The 26257-nt window shown below is 43.7% G+C and overlaps 1 protein-coding gene across 1 annotated transcript in view; it reads right to left on the bottom strand.

Annotated features, from left to right (window-relative positions):
* CPQ (carboxypeptidase Q) overlaps positions 1-23116 on the bottom strand; it is a 130139-nt gene extending 107023 nt beyond the window's left edge. The window contains exons 1-2 of the mRNA XM_033155621.1: positions 22687-23116; positions 16050-16257 (exon numbers count right to left, since the gene is read on the bottom strand). Coding sequence (XP_033011512.1) covers positions 16050-16257; positions 22687-23116 — 638 coding nt within the window. The remainder of the gene's footprint in view (positions 1-16049; positions 16258-22686) is intronic.
* Positions 23117-26257: the final 3141 nt, after the last annotated feature.

Genomic DNA, 26257 nt, shown 5'->3' with positions numbered 1-26257 from the left:
AAAGCACTATGATATGTTATGGCCACGTTCACATTTTACCGCTTTAAACAGTCAGGGCTTCCCTCAAATAATTATGGGGGCTGTAGTTTGTTAAGGGTGCCCTCAAAGCTACAGATGCCAGAGTTTCCTGTGAAGAAGAATTTATGATTAATTTATGGCTCTGGGTTCTGCAGTTCTGTGAGGGAAATAGAGGTCTACAAACAGTTATCGGAACCAGAGACCAAATTGCGAACATGCGCTGGATTATGGAGAAAGCTAGAGAGTTCCAGAAAAACATCTTCTGCTTCATTGACTACGCAAAAGCATTTGACTGTGTCGACCACAGCAAACTATGGCAAGTTCTTAAAGAAAAGGGAGTGCCGGATCACCTCATTTGTCTCCTGAGAAATCTTTATGTGGGACAAGAAGCTACAGTTAGAACTGGATATGGAACAACTGATTGGTTCAAAATTGGGAAAGGAGTACGACAAGGCTGTATACTGTCTCCCTGCTTATTTAACTTATATGCAGAATTCATCATGCGAAAGGCTGGACTGGATGAATCCCAAGACGGAATTAAGATTGCCGGAAGAAATATCAACAACCTCAGATATGCTGATGACACAACCTTGATGGCAGAAAGTGAGGAGGAATTAAAGAACCTTTTAATGAGGGTGAAAGAGGAGAGCGCAAAATATGGTCTGAAGCTCAACATCAAAAAAACTAAGATCATGGCCTCTGGTCCCATCACCTCCTGGCAAATAGAAGGGGAAGAAATGGAGGCAGTGAGAGATCTTACTTTCTTGGGCTCCATGATCACTGAAGATGGTGACAGCAGTCATGAAATTAAAAGACACCTGCTTCTTGGGAGGAAAGCAATGACAAACCTAGACAGCATCTTAAAAAGCAGAGACATCACCTTGCCAACACGGTCCGTATAGTTAAACCTATGGTTTTCCCAGTAGTAATGTACGGAAGTGAGAGCTGGACCATAAAGAAGGCTGATCACCGAAGAATTGATGCTTTTGAATTATGGTGCTGGAGGAGACTCTTGAGAGTCCCATGGACTGCAGATGCTACTCCCCGGTACTCTCTTGAGAGTCCCATGGACTGCAAAAAGATCAAATTTATCCATCCTTAAAGAAATCAGCCCTGAGTGCTCACTGGAAGGGCAGATCCTGAAGTTGAGGCTCCAATACTTTGGCCACCTCGTGAGAAGAGAAGACTCCCTGGAAAAGACCCTGATGTTGGGAAAGATGGAGGGCACAAGAAGAAGGGGACGACAGAGGATGAGACGGTTGGACAGTGTTCTCGAAGTGACTAGCATGAGTTTGGCCAAACTGCGGGAAGCAGTGGAGGATAGGGGTGCCTGGCGTGCTCTGGTCCATGGGGTCACGAAGAGTCAGACATGACTGAACAACAACAACAACAAACAGTTATCGGCACCTTTAACAAACTACAGCTCCCAGAATTCTTTGGGAGAACCAATGACTCTTTAAAGTGGTAAAATGTGAACGTGGCCATAATCCTTGATAAGCATGTACACAATTACAGCTGGAAGAAGAAAAAACAAAGAGAAATGTGTGGGCTTGGCAAGAAGGTTGGGTGTTATGAGAAATAACTGACTGGGACCCACTCTCCAAATGTGGTAAGGCTAGCAATAGCCATGCATGGCAAAGGCAGGCCAGGGGAGCTACGTAAACAGAGGTGCAACTCCTACCTGTGCTCTGTGATGTCTCTGCTCCCGGCTAACATACCCCTTTGTGACCTGAAACTCAGCAAGGCTATCTACGTCCTCATTCCAACAAATAGCACATTCTGCAGGGACCGATAAAAGGTGCCATTTCATCATTTGCTTACCGCCTGCTTATCAAATAGTTTACGGAACAAAACAAAACTTAAATCTTGGGGGGGGTGATAATTAAGAGATAAGCAGTATGTTTTCAGCATGATAACTTAACTACAGCTTAAAACAGGTTGGTATAGCTACCCAGCTGTGCCTTTATCACTGGCCAAGCACGGAAACCGAACAACATCTAGATAAAACATTGGTTCGTAGTTTGGAATGCAGTGGCAGCCCGGATTCCCCCCCCCCATTCCTTTCTGTTCTTGCTTGCTCTTTTATTCCGGATTTAGAAACTGGGGGAGGGTGCAGGTGTTTTAAATACCAAATCACCTCCCCCTGCCCCCGCTTCCTTCTACCTGCCAGCTACCCAGCAAGCCGGGACTTGCTTATGATGAGTCAACATGCATAGGCTTGTAGTGTAAGTCTACTGTTCTGTGTTGCTTAATATATGGGGAAGGGATGCATCTGCCTTACATGCCAGAATCTCCAGCTAGTTCTGGGAGAGAACCCAGCCTGAAACCCTGGGGAGCTGCCGGCAGTCAGTGTAGACAATACTGAGCTTGATGGACCAATGGCCTTACACAGTAGAAGGCAACTCAATATGCTTTCCCTATGCTCTATTGCTTTGATTCCTTTATTGTGTTCATTGTACCTCCCTTGAATATTTCTTTATTTCTTAAAACCAGGGAGCACTGTTATCATTTGTTGGTTCTTTTATTCTTGTGAGCTGCTTTGATTGCTGGAAAAGCGGCATACAAATATTTAATCAAATCAGAATTTTGTTCAATGGGTTACAGCTTAAATCTATGAAAGGAGATTACATAACTCATCCTACCTGGGCCAACACTATCTTCTGGGGGGAAGGGGAAGTCAGGGCTCATCCACACTTACTTAGGTTCCACATTTATGGGCGCAGGTCGGGACTTTCCAGGTCTGTGTCTGAGTGCTGGCTGTGTGTTTTGCCCCTGCGCTTCCCCCGTGAAAACCAGCTCTTTACCACTGAATCTGAGAAAATGGCAATCCACAGAAAATCCAAATTGCCTTTTGCTCTGATTCAGTGGTAAAGATCAGGTTTTCCGGGGTGGGGGGTGGGATGTGTTTTGACACAGACTGGGAAAGTGCAGAGCTGTGCCTAGAAAGTGTGGGGCAAAAGGTAAGTGTGCATTTTTAAATTATTATTTAATAAATTTGTATACCGCCCTATTCCCACAGGTCTCAGGGCAGTTACAACATAAAATCACAACATAAAAACACAATATGCATAATAAAAAACAACCCAATAGCACCCCTCCAATACATTTTAAAAGGGCATTGGATGTCAATCAACCAAAGGCCTGGTTAAAGAGGGGCGTTCTTGCCTGGCGCCTAAAGAAGAAGAAGAAGAAGAAGAAGAAGAAGAAGAGTTTGGATTTGATATCCCACTTTTCACTACCCGAAGGAGTCTCAAAGCGGCTAACATTCTCCTTTCCCTTCCTCCCCCACAACAAACACTCTGTGAGGTGAGTGGGGCTGAGAGACTTCAAGGAAATGTGACTAGCCCAAGGTCACCCAGCAGCTGCATGTGGAGGAGTGGAGACACGAACCCGGTTCCCCAGATTACGAGTCTACCACTCTTAACCACTACACCACACTGGTGTATAACGAAGGTGCCAGGAGAACCTCCCTGGGGAGAGCATTCTACAAAAGGCAGTTCTCATGTTGCCACCCTCTGGACCTCTCATGGAGGAGGCACATGAAGAAGGGCCTCAGAAGATGATCTCAGGGTCCAGATAGGTTCATATGGAAAGAGGTGGTCCTTGAGGATGAGTCCTCAATCCTACAATCACTTCCAAGAGCCTCTCAAAATCTACTTTGCTATTGTCAAGGTACAGATCCAGATTTTTAAAAGCTATGCTCAGAGAACAAGTTTAGCAAGTATATGGTGTTCAGTATTATCTTTCTTTTTTAAAAAAAAGATTCCTCCTGCAATAAGTTTATTGTGCTAGCCAAAGGACACAACAATTACATTAAAATATACCTATATACAAACATAGTGATAACAACCATCAGCAATATGAAATAAGAAAAATCAGAAGTTCCATCAGCTAACTCAACTTCAGATTAAACTTCAGAGTCACCAAAACAATTTACAGCAATGTTGTCTATCTAGCTCTGACTTTTTCATTTATTTTGCAGCCACTGCAATATATATATATAAGAAAATTTAATGAAGCTCAGGATACTGATCTTAGAATGTCTTCTTGCAAAAACCTGACTCAGATTGTGATGCTTCAACAAATGAAAGACATGTCTGGAGTCAATCAATGATACCAGTTGGAAACAGGATATAAAGCTCGCCTGGATAAAGTGAGCAAAATTACATGATTATATAATGCAGGATAGCCTTTCACCGAATTTTAATGCTGCAGGAAGCAATCATAGTTCATCCTTAGCAAAGCCTGGAGGTAACATAGCTTCTCTATGAACAGCTGATCGGAAGAGAAAGCTGTTTTCATATAGGCTCTATTATCAAATAAGCCCTATCTACTTTGGAGCAATTTGGAAGAGAACAAATCAAACTGGAAGGCTGTTTTCTTTTTGCCACAAGGAAGAACTTGCATGTTTCAAATGCATCAGATATCAGCTTAACAATAAATCATTTCCTCTACTTTCTCTGTAGAAGTAGGCAAAAATTATTTAAAAGCAAAGGGGTGTACTAAGGGAAGCAAGTGTTCTGTAACAATAATATTTCTTCAAACAGAAAAGGAAGCAACTTGGCCTTTCTGATCTGGGGACCTAAGGTTGAAGAAATCTGCATTAAAGGTTAAGATGTGGTGTAAGTACCATAAGACCACAACTTACACCACATTTAACTTGGCAAAAATAAGAAATAAGTAAAAAGCGGGTTGAAAGCGGGTGGGCGTCTGGGGAAAAAGACTTCATCAATCCCACCTGCCATTGCACCCAATGTGTTTTGACTACCACGGTGCTGTCTACAAATAGTTGCAGATCCACATAGGACCTTCTTGGACTCCCAATTTGGTACTTTTAGAAGGCTGGAAATATATTGTGTAACAGCCAAACAGCATGTGTTGAATGAGGTTGTGTGGTCCTTTTCTTTGTGTTCAATAATGACACAATTCACTCCCATCACTTCCACAGTCTGCCATGCTGCCCTTGTTTAAGAGCTAGCAGGGAACCATATTAAATTGCATTGCAGCGCTTGTTAATTTAACAAAGCATCTAAAAGTCACAGATTTTGAAGAAGCGCAATTAACAGAAACAAGGACCCGAGACCTTGAACTAGCTGCCAACTCAAAGACATGCTACACATACTCAGAACATGATTCTCCTTCATTCCTCAGACCCTTTGCCTGAAGAGGCCTTTGAAGATCAAGCTAAATATTTAATCTGCAAATGTTTGAAGCCAAACGACAACAAAAGTACATTAATTAGAAAATGGCTTTGGCTTCTATTTTGTTATAAAATATGACTAAGGACATTGTAGCTAAGGTTGCATGTACTGTGTGGTGCTTGGGTATGATTAGCCTTATGACTTCCCTACTGTCTGATTTCCACTGTTGCCATGTGAACAAAACAAGATAGAAACCCAGCAAAACAAAACAGATTAATCATAAAAATGGCAACAGTTGGCAGGGACTTAGGGACAGGTGTACTACCATGAAGAGTCATTTGTTTGCTATTTGAAATGGACTAAATTTCAGCTGTAGCGTCCCGTATACTTTATATATGGCTATATCACATCACACATACCCAAAACGTTCAATAATCACACAAGGATGGATTAAGGCATGGAGATGACTAACGTGTTTGAGATTTCGCCATTTGCTTTGTGCTTCCCAATTTAGTAGGGTTTACTTGCTTCCTGATTTCACAAAAGGTTTGCACCCATCTTATAGAAAAGCAGCAGCAAACATATTCCCAAGTGTATGCAATAGATGGGGGATTTATGGAACCCAAAGAGACCATCAAATATTGAGCCAATATCATCTGTGAGTGTCGTCTACATTGGATTCATTGTTTTGCCACTGACTTCTCAACAAACCTTCTCAGCTGACATTTTTAACATTTGTCTGCATATCCCTTCCTGTGGGCCTTAAAATTCCTCTTGCATTGTAAACAGCTTGTGTTAATACCGGGAGCAGCAGGCATTCAAGGAAAGGGGCTGGAGGATGAATTGATATTCTCTTTTGCTTTAGATTCAGGCTTATCCTTTTTTTTCACTCTTTCCAACAGGTGTCAGCTACACAGCAAACTCTTGGTTAAATTTAAATGCCCTGGGAAAACTATGATTCAGTGGAACAACAGCTTGGATGACAAATGGTACACTATAACAGATGGCAGCTACTGAAGAAAGTGACAGCATTGATGCCTCGTTCTTTGCTTGCTAAATTCTGGTTTATTTACCTCTTCATTAATTATTATAAATCTAAACAAATCTGCATACAAGATTAAGTTTCAAATTGTACATTTCAGGGAAGCTTGAGCTAACCAGCATCAGAATGTACAGCAAAGAGAACTCATTTTTCACACTATGTTCTTCAGACACGGGATTATTCCCATGAGTCTCTCCTAGGATGCATTTATGTGGAAATGACTTCCAGGCACTGCCATATACACACACAATTGGCTCCCAGTAGGACCTTTCAATGGAAACTGCTTCCAGGGTCTTGCATTTCACAGGTCTGACCAGGAATTCACTGCATACAGTTCTCATTAATATAAGACACTACAACAGGCTGGCAGCCATATGTGTGGAACACAGGAGTCAGGTAGTTTCTGAATGTGATACAAGAAGCAGGATGTGTGGTCGAATCCCATGAAGGTTTACTTGGAAGCCCAACTGTCCTTGCCCCCCAGGTCCCCAAAAATCACATTTGCCTTGTGGAGGTTGCATTCCCTTCTCCCTGGTATGGACTGTCTCAATCTCCTTTCCCGCTCTCCCCATTTCTGATTGCAGTGTTCTTTCCCATTGAGTTCCATTCTTCCTATTGGCTCTTTCCCCTCTTCCTCACAAATAGCATGCTCTGTACCAGGCATCCCCAAACTGCGGCCCTCCAGATGTTTTGGCCTACAACTCCCATGATCCCTAGCTAACAGGACCAGTGGTCAGGGATGACGGGAACTGTAGTCCAAAACATCTGGAGGGCCGAAGTTTGGGGATGCCTGCTCTGTACACACAGGAAGACTGTTTGCAACATTGCCTGTGTAGGATTACTGCTCTCAAAGAGGCTTGTTACCTATAGGTTCTATCTGAAGGCTTCCTCCCAGCTGCTGGGCTCTACTGCAGCTTGGTTGTTGAGACTGTAATGACACCTGTCCCTTTCCTTCCCTTTGAACATGCTTCTCATGCAAAAGGGTTGTTCTGTGACCTGTATTTGAGCTGCCAAGAAATTTGAACCCCTGCCTGAGGGATCCTTGTGGGATGGCTCCTCCAAAACCCTGAAATGTGATACTGGTTGTGCTGTGGTCTTCCTGGAAGCGGGCTTGTGCCTTGTTTGTGTACACACCATGCATTTAACCACACGACTTTCCCCAAAGAATTCAGGGAACTGTAGCTTACCCCTCACAGAGCTACAATTCCCAAGACCTTAACAAACTACAACTCTGAGGGTTCTATTGGAGAGACCATGTGCTTAAAAGTGTACAGTGTGTAGGCAGCCGGAGTACGGAACAAATACCATGACATCATCATGGCATCCCCACCCCTCCCGTATGTTGACTGGTGCCTTTCCATCATGACTAATAGGGCTGCACCATTGGGAACAACTGTGAGAATGGTGAGTAATGGATTTACTGGGCGTTTTATGAGAGTGGTTGTCAATGTTACCATGTTAGCTATTTCTCCCCTGGCTATTATTGTGGTTTGGGTGTTTCTGCTAGGAGAGCACACTGCTATGAGTTTGTGGGTGCCAAACTTCTAATCCTTAGAATCCAAACAAGTGTTAAAATATAAGCCAGGCTAGCTTCATGAGGTGATCACCTGGGCGATAAGCCATTAAGGGAAACAAAGGAAAGGTGACGGGTCAGTATGAGAACAGAGCAAAGGGAGCTCTGTGCCAGAAGCAGGGCCCCTGCCCCAGCTCTTAGACAGTTAGAAGGACAAAAAGCCTGAGCTTTTAGGGCAGAGTTTTGTGTGATGCGAGAGAGATAAAACCACTTGAAGGCTGGTAAAGGCAGCAAGCTGTAAAGCGAGAGAAGCAGAGCATTATGTTTGACGTCTATTTGAATTCAGGGCTGCGGCTATGGGAGAAACAAGGCACTTTTGGGGTGCTGATGCTATGACCCCCTCCATTGCAGGCTCAGGCTGTAGGTACAGTCATACCTTGGTTTTCAAACAGCTTAGTTCTTGAACGTTTTGGCTCCCGAAACGCCGCAAACCCGAAAGTGACTGTTCTGGTTTGCGAACTGTTTTTGGAAACTGAACGTCCAATGGGGCTTCCAAGGATCACCCCACCCCCCCCCCCCGGGTGCACGGTATGTGCACTGCCCTGGGTGCCCGGGAGGCTAGCTCCACCGCTGCAAATGAGAGTTGATATTAGAAGGAACTCCAGATTGCTACAAGCATCCCTATCTGCATGACTGAAGAGTGGTGCTGTAGTTCAAAACATCTGGAAGGCGTCACATTGGCTACTCTGATTTAAGCTAATACAACCTTTCTCAACCTTGGGCCCCCAGATGTTGTTGGACTACAACTCCCATCATCCGTGACAGTTGCCCCTGCTAGCTATGTATGATGGGACGTGAAACAACATATGGGGACCCAAGGTAGAGAGAGCCTGAGCTAGCGCATTACCCTTAATATTTAGATTAAGTGCCCAATATTCTGATCATCTACATATCCATCCTCCTTTTAAAATCAATTTCTGTGACTAAAACATAACTTATGCTGCACAATTCCTCTCAGGTAGGTCCCACTGAGCTCAGTAGGAGATTCTTCTGAATAGTCATAGGATTGCACTGCCTTCCCAATTTATTATTACTATTTCCAACTTTATTGTAATAATTACATTCTACCTTCAAGGGGGGGGGGCAAAAGCAAATCAATACCATGCATTCAAATGCTTGGATAGAAGACTAAATATTTGAAATTCTGTTTAATGATTTTTAAGTCAATGTTTGCTTTTTAAGGTCTTATTTTTGCCAAGATTCTATTGCTCTTGGCCCAAGAGGGCATCATTTCGGAGTCTTCTGAAATGTTGACAACTTGGTGCCAAAAGCTGCTCCTGGGAGAAAATGTGGATTGCTTAACAGGGAGATTCAATGTTTGTTTTTCAACTAGCATAATTTCCTATAAACTGTGGAGACTCTCTGGTAGGACCAAGTGGGAACCTTGTCAAAGTCAACTGCAAAACTCCTTTCATTTCAGTAGGACCAAGATTTGGCTCCAACAAAGAAGTGTGGGGTTAATATGTGGCTTCCTCAAGTTGATCCGGCTACACTGGGTCTTCACAGGGAGTTCAGACAATTGTAGCTCTGTGAGGGGAATAGGGGTCTCCTAAAAACTCTCAGCACCCTTAAACTATAGCTCCCTTAATTCTTTGAGGGAAGCCATGGGTACAATTGCCAGAGTTCCCGGTGAAAAGGGATTATTTGCTAACCGTTCTTGAAACTGAAGCTCTGAGGGGAGCAGGAGTTTCCTAACAACTCTCAGCACCCTTAGCAGCTCCCAGAATTCTTTGTGGGAAGCCACGGCTGTCCAAACTGGCACAATACAGCTTCATAGCTGTAGAAAGGGCCTTAGTAAAGAAGGGAAAAACATGTGGTTTTGGCTCCAGCTCCATTACTGAGAAATCGGGTGTCAGCTTTCTCTTCCTGTGGCCCAGCAGGCCTCTGGATGCAGTCTCTATACATCCAATGAAGTGGTCAGGTGGAAGCAGCACTTCCAGTCCACCCGTCTTAAAATAAAAATGTTCAGAAAGCCATGCAACGTGAGCTGACAATGCCTCCTGTTGCTGACTGACAAAGGGCTCTGTGTCCAGCTGAGCTCTACTCAGTGCCGTTTGTCAGGACGGACAGAGAAGGAAAGGCACAACAGGTGGTTGAGAGGAGGCGTTAGAGGCAGACAATCTCTGCTGGCTAGGACATTGTCCCTTGTCGCCTGCAGACACGAAGGACAGGCTTTGTCACCGTGGAGTGGCAGCAGTGACATTAGGCCTGTATGCCATCCATGTTACTTTTTTGGAGGATAGAGAGAGAGATAGAGCGCAAATTTGGTTCTTTTGTATTAAATACTTTTTGGGTGACCTCTAATGTTGCAATAGCATCTGAGAGTGACACACAACTCTTTCCACCTAAGAGTAAGATGGAATGGATGCTTGGCACCCCATTTAATCTCTCCATTCATTTCAACTGATTTTTTATTTATTAAAAAAGAAAAATAATAAAAACCCACTGCCATTACCCACGGACACCAGAGCCGCAAGCTTTGGCAGATTCAACCCACATTCCTTATTTTCAGACTTTTCACTGTCTTTTAAAACTAGCACTGAAATGTAAATTTCCACCTCTAGCCCCAAATGTTGTGCGGTGTGTTATGGGGGTGGGGTGAATACATTTTTGTAGAGTACAAATGCACTAAAAGTTATTTGTTTTAAGGAAAAAATCCTGCCCATGTTTCATAGCAGGAACTTTAAAAAAATCACTGCATGACATCAGAAGCCATGGCAACGAATCTCAGACATTAGCACATAAGCAACTGGATGCAAAAGACAAGTATTTTTCTTTCTTCGATCCAAGGTTGCCAACACAAACTATTTTATAAATCACAAATAAAAAGAGTTCATAAACTCTAGGTGATCTCTGTGTGCCAGCATAAAGGTATTTCCAGACATGAGTACCCAATCATTGCTGTTCTGCTCTAAGCTGCAAGTGGAACAGCAACTCTGCTCCCGGCTGACATTTTGCAGACAGGCTTCTAGTCCATATTGCCCCAAGATGGACAGTTTTCATTGGGACCAAAGTGTAAGGTAAAGGGTTAAATCAGGCATAGGCAAACTCGGCCCTCCAGATATTTTGGGACTACAGCTCCCATCATCCCTAGCTAACAGGACCAGTGGTCAGGGATGATGGGAGTTGTAGTCCCAAAACATCTGGACAGCCGAGTTTGCCTATGCCTGGGTTAAATCCTCCCTCGCGGCTCTTCTGATCGTGATTCCTAACCCCCCACTGCAACGTGGGGAAGGGGCAGCAGAGAGAAAAGAAACACACATAAAGGCAATGCTACTTGGAACGGTTAAAAATTAAACTAATATAACTTATTTCTAGAGAGAAGAGATGGACCATAGAGAATGAAATGGCTGGACCAATCCATACAAGCCATAACTGGCCCCCCAAACCTTCTGAACTGCTGTGCAGTAAGTCATTATGAATCTGTTCCATTATGCTTTTGAAGTCAATTTTCTGAACTTGGGGTGTGGGAGAGGGAAATGAACAGGAAAACATAGGTACAGGTTGCTGTGTTCACAAGGTCATGCAGATACCCCGGAGAAAGTGAGCAAACAAAGTGTGTCTATTCCACAATAAATTTCTAGTGTGGAAGCAGCCTAGGTTATACACGGCAACAATACAATACTGCTTACATCATGAAAAATGTCCTTGCTTTTTGGTGCATTAATAAATGTGCAAGAGCCTTAACTGCTTTTTATAAACCAAAGGACTTTCCTTTGTTTTTGTTTTAATTCAAGAGTTCCGTTTCATTTGTGTTCATTATTCACAATCCATTATTAAACAGAACACATCTTTTAACCACTTTTTGTGAACAAGGTTTAGGTTTCATCATTCTCTTTACAGCTCTCAGTCTGCTCATTTGGTTCCAGCTGCTCTTTCACACAGCATGACTATATTTCTTCAAGCAGTGCATTTGGCCTTTTTTCCTTAGGAAATCATGTATAACGCAGAGGACTGGCGAGACAACCAGGCTGAGAACTGTGGCTTTATCACTTGGGACCTCCATCCCAAATCAGTCTAGGGACTTGAGGAAAGACAGAGGATGAAGTTGCAAGTGAAGGATGCCTGGTGTTGGACTTTCCAAGGGTTAAGTTGATGCTCAATGCCCACCTTTGAGGTGTCCCAAGCATTCACCTTGCATGCTTGGTGTGTACCACATGTGAACAGTCCAGGGATGTTCAACCAACCTTAGTTCCCTCCAGTCCTTCCTTGCTGATGTTAGGAACAAGGGTTGAGGGAAGGAACAAGGAGAGAATCAAAGGCCTTTAAGGGTACGTGTGTGCTCTGAATCATGCCAGACAAGTACAGAGCCCAGAAGATCCCAGAGAGCCATTTCCTCCCTCGGGTTGGGAGGAAAACAACAGCGTTTCCTATTTACCAAGAAGCCACTGTAGAGGGGGCATGGTTGGGGGGACTGCTGAGAAGGCAAATCCAGCCTCCAAGGAGCATACCACAGCTGTTGTTGCGCCAACAGTAGTAGTAGCAGCAGATGCATTCCTTGAAGGCCAGATCCTCTGCCCCTGTGGATTCTGCCGCCTGAGGTGGTCACCTCGCCTTGCCTCATGGGTGAGCCAGCTCTGTACTTCCCCACCCTTTGCCTCATGACTGACCCATGAGAATAGCAGGAAAGAACTGTATGAAAGTATGCCACCCTAAATTTCACCAATTTGTTCCTGCAATTTTCTGGATTAATGGGGTTGCAAATGCATATTTTTTCTGAAAGTGATTAACATGGAAATGAGCACTAAATGTCCACTATATTCTGCTAGATTTTTGGATTTTACATTGTGTGAAAGCTCAAATTTAATGTGAAATTAACAAGGTAATGTTGGGGAGATGGAATTAATTGGCGTTGTGAATGCAGCCGTGGCATGAACTAGTCTTGCAACTTTTTTCTACAATGACCAAATGCTCTAGAAGAAAAACCCACAACCCATCAAGCATGGCTGCTTTTCAAAGATAGCTACCGCAGCTACTCTTTTCTGAGAAGTCCCATAGAAGACAGAGCACAGGCTTTGCATGTATAAGATCCCATAGTTCAAGGGGATTGGTAACCTTTTGTAGAGTATCTAAAGAGCTATTGTAAACATGTAAAAACACAAATAGGATTTGAATGAAGAACTGCAGTAAAACATGTATCTGGGAACAAGCAGAAAGGATGGGGTATACGGTAATTATAAGAAAATTAGAAAATGTGGGGTAACCATGAAGGGGTGGAGGGGAAGTTAAATGATACATGAATATTAATTGGAAAATAAGTATTGTGTATTAAATTTGTAAACCTTAATACACACATAGACACATACACACATACACACACACACACACACACACACAGCCACTGCCAGTTATAGTAGACACTACCAGGACAGACAGACAGACAGACAGACAGACCGACCAATAATAGACTCACAATAGCAGACTTTCTTTTAGTCCTGTTGGGTTTTTTTTTTTGTAAAGTGTATGCTTTCCCTGCAAACCCCCCCCCCCACACACACACACACAATTTTCTGGTTTTTAGAAATCAGGACCAATAGTCTGAAGCTCAACCCGTTTTAATAGCCAGAACTGCAGAAAGGCTGTCTCAAAAGACCCTCACTAGTTTTCTGCTGTTTTTACAATCCACTTGCATATCATAAATGTTAGATAGAGCTCATTTCTGAAATGCCATGATTCAATTTTCATATGCTATGGGGTGAGATGGTATGGTGTTGAATTATGGTGCTGGAGGAGACTCTTGAGAGTCCCATGGACTGCAAGAAGATCAAATCTATCCATTCTTAAACAAATCAGCCCTGAGTGCTCACTAGAAGGACAGATCCTGAAGTTGAGGCTCCAGTACTTTGGCCACCACATGAGAAGAGAAGACTCCCTAGAAAAGACCCTGATGTTGGGAAAGATGGAGGGCACAAGGAGAAGGGGACAACAGAGGATGAGATGGCTGGACAGTGCTCTCGAAGCTACTAACATGAGTTTGGCCAAACTGCGAGAGGCAGTGAAGGATAGGCGTGCCTGGCGTGCTCTGGTCCATGGGGTCATGAAGAGTCGGACACGACTGAATGACTGAACAACATGGGGTGAGAATAAGCAACTGCTTCCCATTTCTTCACTTTACAGTGAAAAGGCCGAAGTACACCTTACCTTTGCCAAAGTGATCATACCCAAGATGTTCTGCCCTCCCCACTAATTCCACATACAGAAGCCAACCGGAAGTGGCAACTGAATCTTGAACACTGGTAATGTCCTCCACTAAGTAGGGCCAGTCCCCTGCTCTCTCAACACCACCCTTTAGCATGTTCTACCTAAGGCAGTCACCCCACTGCCTAATGCAGTCTTCATGATGATGCCTCAAAAAATGGACTCCCCTGGGTTGGAAAAATATAAAGAACATACAGTCAAAGCAAAGCAAAATGTGTCCTTGTTTCAGTTAGCACTAATGTTTGGTCTAAAGCAAAATTTGTAATGAATGTGCTTGTTATTTCTTGAGAGAAGCCAAAAGAGAGTCAATAATGCTACCAATGACCTCTCAGAGGAGGTTTCACATATGCCTAGTTTTAGTCAATAAAGATAAATTTTGGTAGATGTTTGGAAATATCCTAGTATCACAGAACTTGTATGCAAAAAAGGCTGTGAATTTTGATTCTAGGCAATGTTGAATATGGGAACAATGAAAATAATTTCTTCAAGTAACAAACGGGGGGGACCACATTGACCACCAGACTTTTACTTGAAACTAGGACACTTGAATTCAAATTGCAGCCCCTGGGAGGCCTTGAGAAAATTACTACCTCTCAACTCCCCACTCTGTAAAACAGAGATAGCAGAAATGTCCCTTAACAAACATTTCTTTGTGATAAAAAAAGGTTTTTGAGAAGAAATAAACATTATAAAAAATTTAAACACTAGAAACATCTCAAGTCAGGAATAGCTAATAAGGAATAATATCACTATTTCTACAAAAAATAATAATTACAGCATATGGAAACTAAAACGAATTTAAGACCTTTTTGATTTCTTGTTGAAATATTTTCACTGCTGAGAGGTGGCTTGTTTTATTTTCTGCCTCTGGTGTCACAATAATTTGCTGCCTTTGGGCATTATGCACCTTGACTTGTGTGTACATTCGTATTGATGCCGCAATATCTTATGAGAGGGTGTTATATACTTTTTATAAATACATATTTGCTACTTCACTTCAGGCAGTAAAACTGAGCCAGCCTTGCATCTGTAGGCATGGAGAGGCATCTGTTCCAGCAGGCATTTTAAAGAACGTACTGTATTTTTCAGTGTATAAGTCTATAAAGGTAAAGTGACCCCTGACCATTAGGTCCAGTCGTGTCCGACTCTGGGGTTGCGGCGCTCATCTCGTGTTACTGGCCGAGGGAGCCGGCGTACAGCTTCCGGGTCATGTGGCCAGCATGACAAAGCCGCTTCTGGCAAACCAGAGCAGCACACGGAAACGCCATTTACCTTCCCACCGGAGCGGTATCTATTTATCTACTTGCACTTTGGCGTGCTTTCGAACTGCTAGGTTGGCAAGCACAAGCCATAACTTGTGCTAAATATGTTTGAAAGGATGACGTTCAGCATTCTCATCACATAGCCAGGAATTTCACGAATAACGCCTGGGGCTCCAGCTATCGAGAGTCTTTGGAGGTCAAATTCCAAACCTGAACTACCAGTAGAACAACAACAATATAATATACAGCAAATGGTTCCAATCCAAATATCCTTTCTTTATTGGGAGCAAGCCTGCCTCAAGAGCATGGAGGCAATCTGAAACACTAAGGGAGTGATCCTGTGTACATGAAGCAGGCATAAAGCAGGCCAGTGCAAGCTAAGTAGGCATCAAGTTACACCTGATCCAAAAACCATTCAGGAGGAGCTGCTGCTGCTGCTGCTCTGCCTACACCTGGCAGAGGGGAAACAAACCTTTAGAATAGCGTTCCCTGCCAGGTTTCCAGGTCATGAATCCAGTCTAAGTCTACTCTCTCTAGTCCTGCCCACTCTACACCCCCAGAATGCCCCTTTTTGGGAACTCGCACTAGCTTTTGCTCAGCTAGCTGAGCCAGGATGAGCAAGTTACATCAGAGTATCTTTAGCTGAGCTGGGGTTGAGGATTAATACCAGCTGAGCCACGAATCAGCCAGCTGCCAGAGATCCACTGCATCCTGAGCTGCTCATCCCAGCAGATCCTGCCACAGGATTGCCCCACCCCCACCCCCAGATGAAAGCAGAGGTGATGTCTGACTCGCACCAAGCAACAAGCCCTTACCTATGGATGGAAAACGGAGTAATAGACTTGATAAGAGATGCCTTCGCTCCCACTTTAGCTGCTTCCACTGCTCCTTGAACTCTGTACTGGACTGTTTCACCATAACTGACAAACTGCTGGTTGTAAACAATGATCTTTCCATGGGCTTCCTGAGCTTTTTTGTGCAGGTCGTCAAAGGAAGTCACCACTAAGACCTCAGCCGTAATGCCTGAAAATGAAAAATTAGGACAGTTATGGAGACAGGTGTGACCAAAGACATTTCAGTGCCTGAAAAATCTAAATGGCACCTCCTCCTACCAGGGAGGGCCATATCTGTCCCGTTTCCCTCAGATTCTCATATTCCAATCTTAAATTCTCTACATTAAGCATCTCTTGCAATTTTTATATTAAAAGGAACATTGCTGACAATCCATCAGCATTTTAGTGCAGATTCCTCCTACTACACACATCTTTGCAAGCACTTTCCCTTAACCAAATGCTTTTGGGGTATTAGTGAAATTTATTTTCACTAATATATGTATTTGTATGCACATTCCTCACAGCTATATGCATTTTTGTACACATTTTTTGGTTGAAGAACTGCGTGCAAATTTTGAAGGACAGTTGCATTTCAGATGTGTACTGTTTCCCAACACAGTAGCACTCCCATATTTCCAAGATAGCACGTGTGCCTTTTATCATTCCTGCAATACGCTAGAATTCAATAAAAGTAAAACAAAGGGACAATGACATTACCAGTATGTCTCCTGTCAGGCATATAGATTTGCAGGGCTTCAACTATTTCCATTTTAAACACACCACACAGCTTCAAAGTATTGATACGATCTGACCATTGTTTTGCTTGGTTGCTGAGTAACATGAAACATTATTATAAAGGGCAGAATCTTCCAGGAAATTCTCTTTCATGAAATCCTCTTTGAAATGAAACCAATGTTTTTCATATACAGATATTTTTTAACCCAAAGGTGGATGTGAAAATGATTTATAAAAACACAAAATCAGTGGCCAGCCTGCAGTAATTCCTCTCAATAGGCTTTGCTTCTTCTCTTTTAAAAAATAACAAAACCCAAGGATCTGCAGTTTCTGAATTTCTAGTACAAATAAACTCTTAAGCAAAAATTTAAAAACAAAACAAAAAACACCCACTATAAACATTTCCTCTCTGCCTACCCTGTGGCCTTGCCTGAGAGAACAAATAAATGTTTATAGGTAAAAGTGGTAACCAGATGGGATGGTTTTTTGTGTGTGCTCACACACACACACACACACACACACACACACACACACATATATATATATATATATATATATATATATATATATATATATATATATATATTTCACTGAGCATACATTTGGGAACCACGTTTCATGGTTTTTACAAAACTGTTTGCAAGATGACCACAATGCTCAAGATCCAATCTTGCAGACGAGTTACAGAAGTAAGTGGAAACTGTTCAACAACAAGAGCAAGGCTCGGCTACTAAATATAGAAGTCGTAATGGATGCCTGGAATTCCACCACTGTGCATTTCACCTAGAAGCCGCAAAACACGTCAGTAAAAGCTAAATGCTGGAACAAATGTCACCCCCCCCTACACACACACTTGGTTTGTGCCAAGGCCAATGGAAAGGATGAAAAAGCACTAGAGTCTCCTTTCTGTTCTTCAGTTTGTAACTGTAAATTGTAATTACAGTGGAACCTTGACTTACGTATGGCTCTACTTACATACGATTCCAGTTACGACCTTCATTAGGTGCTTCGACTTATGAACTTTCCTCTAGATACAAACAGAGGCCTAGCCTGGAGCTCACCCTGCTAGCTGCGGAGCAGCACTGAGGCCTCCGTTGCCAGGGAGAGGGCCCCCATCCCACCCCCAAAGCTGTGGAAGAGGTGCCGCCTGCAAGAGGCACTGCAGCCCCAAACACCCACCGAGGAACTAACCTGAGGAAGTCCAGAGAAGAACCTGGCCTGACAAGAAAAAAAAGTAATCCTGGCCGAAGTAGATCAGCTCTTTACTGACCCTTGCCCCACCCCCAGCTTGTAGCCAGGTAAGCCCACCCACCCTCAGTGTGCGTAAGGGGAAAAAATCAACATCTGCAATACTGTCTTATTTTTTTTTATAGTACAGTACATTGATTATTGCCTTCATTTTATGGATCTATGGTCTCATTAGACAGTAAAATCCGTGTTAAATTGCTGCGGGGGGTGTTTTTCATCATCTAGAACAGATCAATTCACTTTTCCCTTACTTTCTATGGAAAAGTGTGCCTCTACTTATGTACGTTTCTAGTTATGACCGGAACGGATTATGGTTGTAAGTAGAGGTTCCACTGTAGTCTTATCTAGATGCTTGCACCAAAGATGTTTTCAACAGCAAACCACTGCCCGTTTCCTGGCTGCTACATAAAGACGTAATATCCGAAGCTCTGATAGAAACACCCCCTCAACATGTGATGAGTTAACCTGCAGGATTTGCTACTACAAGATGGCGACCAACAAGAACAACAGCAATCTTCTCATTTGAGCCCCACCCCCGGTAACTGGCATTCAGCGCCTTCCCTCTGATGCTGGAGATAGTGCACAGCCATCACTATTAGTAGACACTGATCTTCCTTCCTCTTGTCTAAACCCCTTTCAAAGCCTTTCCAAGCCGGTCGCCATCTTGTAGTAGCAAGTCCTGCAGGTTAACTACGCAGTGTGTGAAGTGCTTTCTTTCGTCTGTCAGGAATCTTCCAAGATTCTGCTTCATCGGATACCTGCGGGTTCTACTATTACGAGAGACAGAAATATCTATGCACGTTCCTTACACCCCACTTACTCGACTTTTTTGTAAACTAAAAATCTCCAAACATTGTAACTTTTCCTCACGGCTCCTTTTTCAGGTGAGGTGACCAGAACTGCATGCCATAAATCTCTCCATAGATTTCTATAATGTTGTTACGATATAGGCAATGCTATTTTCAATTCTTTTTCTAATGACCCCTAACATGGAATTTGCCTCTTCCCCCCCCCCATCCCACATCTGCCGCACACTAGGCTAACATCTTCAATCACGGTATTCCTGCATTGCAGGGGGTTGGACTAGATGACCCTTGGAGTCCCTTCCAACTCTACAATTCTATGCGAAGTTTATTATTATTGATTTTTTGCCCATATGTGGACCACTATACATTTGCTCAAATTGAATCGCATTTGTCATTTTAATGCGCGTTCACCCAGTCGGCAGAGATCCTTTGGGAGTTCTTTGCATTCCACTCTGTGAACCAGCACAGGAAGCGCGAACCTGGTTGGGTTCACGTAGAAACACGGACTGAATTAAATCTGCAAGCATCCCTATCCTTCAGAGCTCCTTTAGTTGCTCCCACTGTGTTTGATCTGATGCAAGACCAAAGGACAAGCTTATAAACAACAAGGAAGCACAGTGCTGCTGGTGTGCCGATGCTGTCCAGTTGCTTTCTATTCAAGTTTTGTTTTGTTTTTAATCCAAATAGAGGAAGGTGCTGGAGGGGCACTGCATGTGGGCAAGAGAGTTGAAATCCAATCCAGGCAGGACTGAAATAATAACGGCGGGGAGATACTGTGACGTGGGCAGCGAGACACACCAAAATGCCCAGGGCATTTTCTTCAGGGGGAACTCGCTGGAACTCAGTTCCAGCAGCTCTCAGGTGGGCGCCATTGCCATGCTAAGAGGGAGGCATTCATGGTTTGTTCCGGAACCTCTTTCTCTAGAAAAATAGCAGTGCAGACACCCACCGGACTGCAGCTCAGACCAGGTCACACAAAACTGGTTTCCTGTTAAAAATTCATTACACATCGAAAATATGCTGCTTCTGCCTACAACTGGGGGGGGGGGGGAATAAATTAAGAAAGATTGTGGGCAGAGCTTGAAGTTTGATTCCAGGAATAGATAAGAAAGGTGAGAAAAGTCTAACTTGGCAGGCTGCCTGGGCTTCCAGACTCCCCCTCCCCAAACCGTCCCCCGCCAAGTGCCAAGCATGCCAAATCTGAGTACTGAGTGAGAAATCTACTGCTGTTTTGCTTGGCATCTAAGTGAAGTGAACTGATAGGCTGCAGCCGCTTCTAATGAAGAGGGCAGCCGTGTACCTAAGAAATGTCTCAGTGACAGGATCATCCAAAGAGCCGGCGAAAATGAAGCCAGGGATCTGCAGATTTTCATTTTCCAGTAGGAAAGGGAAAGGGGTGGGTGGGAAATTGAGGTCTGTGCTGGCTGGCACTGCAATCTACATGCCATATCAGCTTCGGTAACAGATGAGCAGAATTGGCACCAGGTAATTCATCCCAGTGCTCCATTTACACACCGCATCAAGCGATGAAAACATAATAACATGTGCTCGTGATTGTTCATCAAGGCGAGGAAGAACAGGAGCTATTCCTGACAGCTCCTTGCTGCATTAATGACAGATGTCACCTGCTAGGGAGGGTTCGAGACGGGATGCCTCCCTTTCACAGTGTGCACAAGCCCTACAGAATTGCCCCAAGTTGGGTTGATGGTTTTTTAATAAAAAAATGCTATGCTGAGTTTTCTAAGAAAAGAGAACATAGGAAACATGTCCCCTTATTTTTTTAAAAAAAAATCCCACAAAAATACATTTTAAAAAACAGGGAGAGTCAAGTGAGTTTGCCAGAGCACTCCTATGATGATGGACGTGCAGATAGCATAGACAGATACAAACAGCATCATTTTTTGCGAAGATAAAAAGGTAAAGGGACCCCTGACCATCAGGTCCAGTCGTGTCCGACTCTGGGGTTGCGGCGCTCATCTCGCTCTATAGGCCGAGGGAGCCAACGTTTTTCCGCAGACAGCTTCCAGGTCATGTGGCCAGCATGACTAAGCCGCTTCTGGCAAACCAGAGCAGCGCACGGAAACGCTGTTTACCTTCCCGCTGGAGCGGTCCCTATTTATCTACTTGCACTTTGATGTGCTTTCGAACTGCTAGGTGGGCAGGAGCTGGGACCGAGCAACGGGAGCTCACCCCCGTGGCAGGGATTCGAACTGCCGACCTTCTGATCAGCAAGCCCTAGACTCTGTGATTTAACCCACAGCGCCACCTGGGTCCCTGAACTGCAGTAAAAAGGAAACAGTGGTGCATGCGATGAATACAGTACACTACAGTATATGACGCCTTCTTACATCACTAACTCCAGAACCGGGGGTGGGGTGGGTGGGATTAAAGCCCTCTTCCCAGGCACCATGGCACTTATTCCTTCCCCCGCTGTTTAAATAACAACTAAGACATGTTAAACACAATTACCATCTCATCTAATTTGGCCCTTTGGCAAGCTACTTTTTTCTGGTGCCCTGTGGTGGCGAAGGCTCCAGGTAGCTCTATCCAAAGCAGGTTTGCTCAGAAGAACACCCCAGTAGATTTGCAGGGACTTACTTCCTGCAGGATCTGCTTAGGGTTGCAGATTAACAGTCATGGCTGAGGCAAGGTTCCAACACTACATCAGGAAGCAGAGTCCAAAACGGATTCTGCAAGAGAGATCTGAGAGCAGGGAATTAACTCAGGTCTGCTACTGCTCATGGATCTTGCCAGAAAAATGTGTGGATTTTGCAGCCTGACAAAGTTTCACAAGTACTCTTCCACAGAGGAAAATCATTTTGTTGGAATTGGCTCCGATACCTATAGAAGTTTCCACTAAGATGGGAGGAAGCCAATGCATATCAAGGAAAATGCTTTCTTTTCTAACTTTTTATTTCTTTCCAGGACGTTTTCCATGATGTGCTCCCCATTTCTCTTGATGGTCAAAGCAGGGGTGGGGGGAATTGTTAGTCACCAGGGGGCTGGGGAATATGATATGTTGAGGGTCAACTGGTAAGAAAAACGCCTCAAATATTTCATAGCCCAATGTACATTCACAGAAAGCCCTAATAAACACGAACACCCACTTCATGTTTTCCACACCAAGGTGTTCAAAATGACTTCCAAATATGCAATTGATTATGCAAAAGATCATTTTGACACACCAGGCAAAGAGCAGTAATACATTTGTGATAGGAAGTGGAGTTTATTTCAGTTTGCATTTTAATGTAAACCTACCAAATTCACACCTCCTAAAACAATATGCAAACAGAAACACACCCATCCTTCAAAATTCACGCTTCACAAAATTCACAAAAAATGTGTATATTAGGAATAAAGTGTGTCTAAGAGCAGCTATATTAATGAAAAGAACATACGAAAATGAACTTTCAGGGAAACTGCTTGGAAAAAATGTCAATATTGGCCAAAGTTGTACACAAAAATGTGTAGATTAGGAGAAACATATACTAAGATGCAGATGATGCAGAAATATTGGAAACTGAACTTAAGACTGGAAAAAAATGGGAAACAAATTGATTCCTCCATTGCTCATTAGTGAGATATGCAGCAAACCGAAGACTCACGGCAATTACTTATTTTTGGCAGTGGAAAGAGAAAAAATTATTCGACTCTTAACAAAGGTGTTTGTTACAACTGATGTTTCCCACAACATTCTGTTGCTGTTTGGATGCTGTTTTAATGCATTTCAACTCTTGGAATTTTAATTTTGTATTTTATTGATTTGTTATATCCCGCTTGGTGAGGAATGTACATATACCCTAAAATAATTCAGTAAGCTCAGACATTACCTTCTGGAGGAGTTCCAATGCTGCCGCCAAGCCCTAAAAGGGCAATGCTGTAGTTCCGTGGTTTGATCATCATTGCTGACTCTTCCCCCCTTTCCCAATGGGGGATTTTTGCCGGCTCCAGGTGGACATTTTCCAGGCCATCTTCCTTCAAGACTTTGTGCATATACTGGATAGCTAGTTCTAGATTTCTGGAACCACTCACTCTCGGCCCGAAAGCGTCCACAAAGAATGCAAGCCTTTCATAGGATCTGTTCTGAGCCTTGCCATGGACGGCAAGGTCGATAATCTTCTTAGCAACCTCTGAATAGCCCGCTATTTCCCTCTTAATGTCTTCGAATGATCTTCGGGGACCAGCATTGTCACTGCTTAATGGATTCTCTTCGCTTTCAGGAAACAGGCAAATGAGAGCTATTAAATACAGAAGCTTCATTTTTCTCCACTCTAAATTTTATGGGTCAATCTGTAGGAGGGAGAGGGGGGGGGGAGATAGGCAGTCATGAAGCTGTTCAAGGGCTGCTCCAGTTTGGGAGCATGTGAATGTTGCAAAGTGAAAGTTGCGAAGTTGCAGAAAGGTAAGGCCAGTTTCTGGGTGGTCGTCTTTAAAGCTAAATGAGAACAACTGAAGACACCAACTCTAACTTTAGTTCAACTTAAAGGACTACCAATGGAATGCAGCATTGTGTCTAAGTGAGTATCCTGTATGGATGTATTGCTTGATGGCCGGCAACTTTTAGCACACGAGAAAGCAGTGCACCTTGACACAGCTTTTTCTATGGGTTCCCATCCACAAGTGGAAGAGCTTTGCACCTTCACTCATTGGCTCTGGCCATTAGTGCATGAGCTCAAACCCTTCACTGCTAAGCTCTGCCCCCTGGTGGATGGAGTCTTAGAAGCAGGTGCCGTGTTGCATGCTGAGGTTCCAGGTGGTACTACCCTTGAGGGTAATCCATTTCTCCAGAAACATTCCAGATCAAGTTGAGTATGGGCAGCCAGTCTCTCCTTTGCAACCTCCTGTTTTAAAGCTTCACATTCAGTTATGTCCTCTGCATTCTCAATCCTCTCTCAATAATGTGTCAGTATTATTATTTAAGTGAACTGACACGTAAGAACTGTTGGGATCTAGAAGTCTTTGAAATGCTTCTAAGGGTCTTTTCCTAACAGAACAAAAAAACATGGCAAAGAATTAAGATGCCGAATGCATATCAAATACTCTTTATTGTTATACATAAAAGGGGACACACAACCACTATCCGCTCCTTTTAAAATTAACCAAGCTGCAATTAGAATGCTAAATATTACACTCTTATGAGTTGAATGGTAGGGGAGAGATAAAGGAAACCTATAGATGTATCTAAATTGACATTTAAGAGGCTTTGTAACAATAGGACCTCACACTGGAACACTTTTCTGCCAAAAAACAGTTAAAACCCAGTCCCCGTTTCAGTTTTTTAAAACTTCATAACCCTTATTAAGAGCTAATTATAATTGTCATAAGAATAAAGCAGACTTATCTTTAAAGAACTAATCCCAGATGCAAAATTGAACTTTATTCTACAAAGAAGAATATTCTCAGCATCAAGTTGTTCCGTGCAGGGGCGGACTGCTAATTAGTTCATGTATTATTTTTTAAGTGCTTTGAAATTGCACAGGTTGGAGGGACTTTCTTCTGTATGTTTTGTGATTTCCCCGCCCCCTTTAATGTACTATAGGACACAATCCACTGGAAGTATTTCTTACTTTCTGCACAAGCTATATCATACCCTCCAACACCCCTCTGCTGAAATTGGGGTGCGTGTCTTTTGGTGCTGCACTCTCGCAAGAGACTGAGGTCTGAAGCAAGACCACAGCCCCACTGCAAGCATCGGCTTATCCTGCTCCCTGAGTTTGGTGGCCGTGGCGCTGGAGGGGGGAAATGGGACATTCCGGGATCAAATCAGAAGCCAGTATGGCTTTTGCAATTCCGGGATGTCCTGGGGAAATTGGACACTTGAAGGGTATGCTGTATAGAAACGAATGGGAAAAACACAAACACATAGCTATACAGGAAGGATTGTGCCACCAGAATGGTGAAAGGGAGTAGCTAATTCAAGGGTCACCAACACAGTGCCTGCGGGCACACATTAACCTGCAGCAGCCTCTTATCACCTGAAAGGCCCCATCGCCTCACTGAAATTAGACTTGACAGATAGAAGGCTACAGCAGAAGAGTTCCCCCCACTGAGTCTAACTGCAACATGGGGACAATTTTGGGGTGTGCATTGCACCTGGGAATAGTTAATTCCCCCCAAACCTTAACTGTTGTGAGTGGACAATCTATCTGGAGTCTGCAAGTGGGGAGCAAAGGTTAACCCTTACATTAAGGACCCTCCAGGGTGGTTCACAACCATTTCTCTAGTTTGATAGACTTTGAGCTAGATGCTGTGTTATCAGTTGTCTGTAGTTTAACTGGGCTATTAACAGTCACCCACAGCTCCCTGGCCAGGCATTATACACAGGCCTGCAGAAGGGCTTTAACTAGGCCAGAGTGGTGCCTTCCAGATGCGGTTGGACTGCAATACCTATTATCCCCAACTATTGGCCATGCTGGCTGGGACTGATGGGAGTTGGAGTCCTGCAACATCTGGAGGCAACTGCACCGGCCACCCATGAACTAGGCCAAGGCTGGAGAGAAGGGGGAACGGCTGGAAGCAGTGCACTGTGATTGAATGCAACATGGATAATACTGTGTCGACAGCTGACAATTTGATTCAGATCGCCAGCATAGCAGTTGTTTCAAGGTCAGGGAGTACATCCTCCCCACACACAGCTCCATTTGCTCCATAAGGGCAAGCCCTGTTAGCTCATCCACAACCTCAAGAGAGAAAATAGCAACATATGAAGAGCTCTGATGGACCAAAGAGCCATCTGGTCCAGCATTCTGTTTTCAAAATTGGCTAGCCAAATGCTTCCAGGAAGCTTAAAAGCAGAGTGCAAAAGCAAACAGATTTCCACCACTACTTGTCCCAGCAAACATCTGATCTTCATCGCTATACTGACTCTGAACATGGAGCCTTCGTCTACCTGTCATGCCTCATAGCATCAAAAAAAAAGAGGGGGGCGGATCTGAACAGGTGCTACCCATAGATGTCCTCCACAAAAGGATACAGAACGGGAAATGCAAACCAAGATGCTCTTGGCAGGGCCAGCATCATAGGCGTCTTTGAGTAGCTACTGGGGATCCAATGCCTGCCATGTAACCCAAGGGAGAATTAGGCCTGCCATCAACCCGCTGCCAACAGCTGCATGACCACCTCTCTAACTTGGAAGAATGACATTTCTGCTCATTTGTGTTTTGCTACGGTGCTACTTACACATTGTGAAACAGGGAAAGCTAATCACCCACAGGCATGTAGAAATTGCTGTAGTTCAAATAGAGGAAACACATCACTCTAAAGGCAGACTTGCATAAAACTTGCATATGTCTACAGTGGTACCTCGAGTTACGAACTTAATTAGTTCCGGAGGTCCGTTCTTGACCCAAAACCATTCTCAACCTGAGGTGCGCTTTCGCTAATGGGGTGCCCCGTGGCAGC

This window comes from Lacerta agilis, chromosome 7 (assembly GCF_009819535.1).
Source record: "Lacerta agilis isolate rLacAgi1 chromosome 7, rLacAgi1.pri, whole genome shotgun sequence".
NCBI classification, from domain to species: domain Eukaryota; kingdom Metazoa; phylum Chordata; class Lepidosauria; order Squamata; family Lacertidae; genus Lacerta; species Lacerta agilis.
The sequence above is the reverse complement of the archived record's forward strand: the minus strand, read 5'-3'. Positions and strand labels throughout refer to the sequence as shown.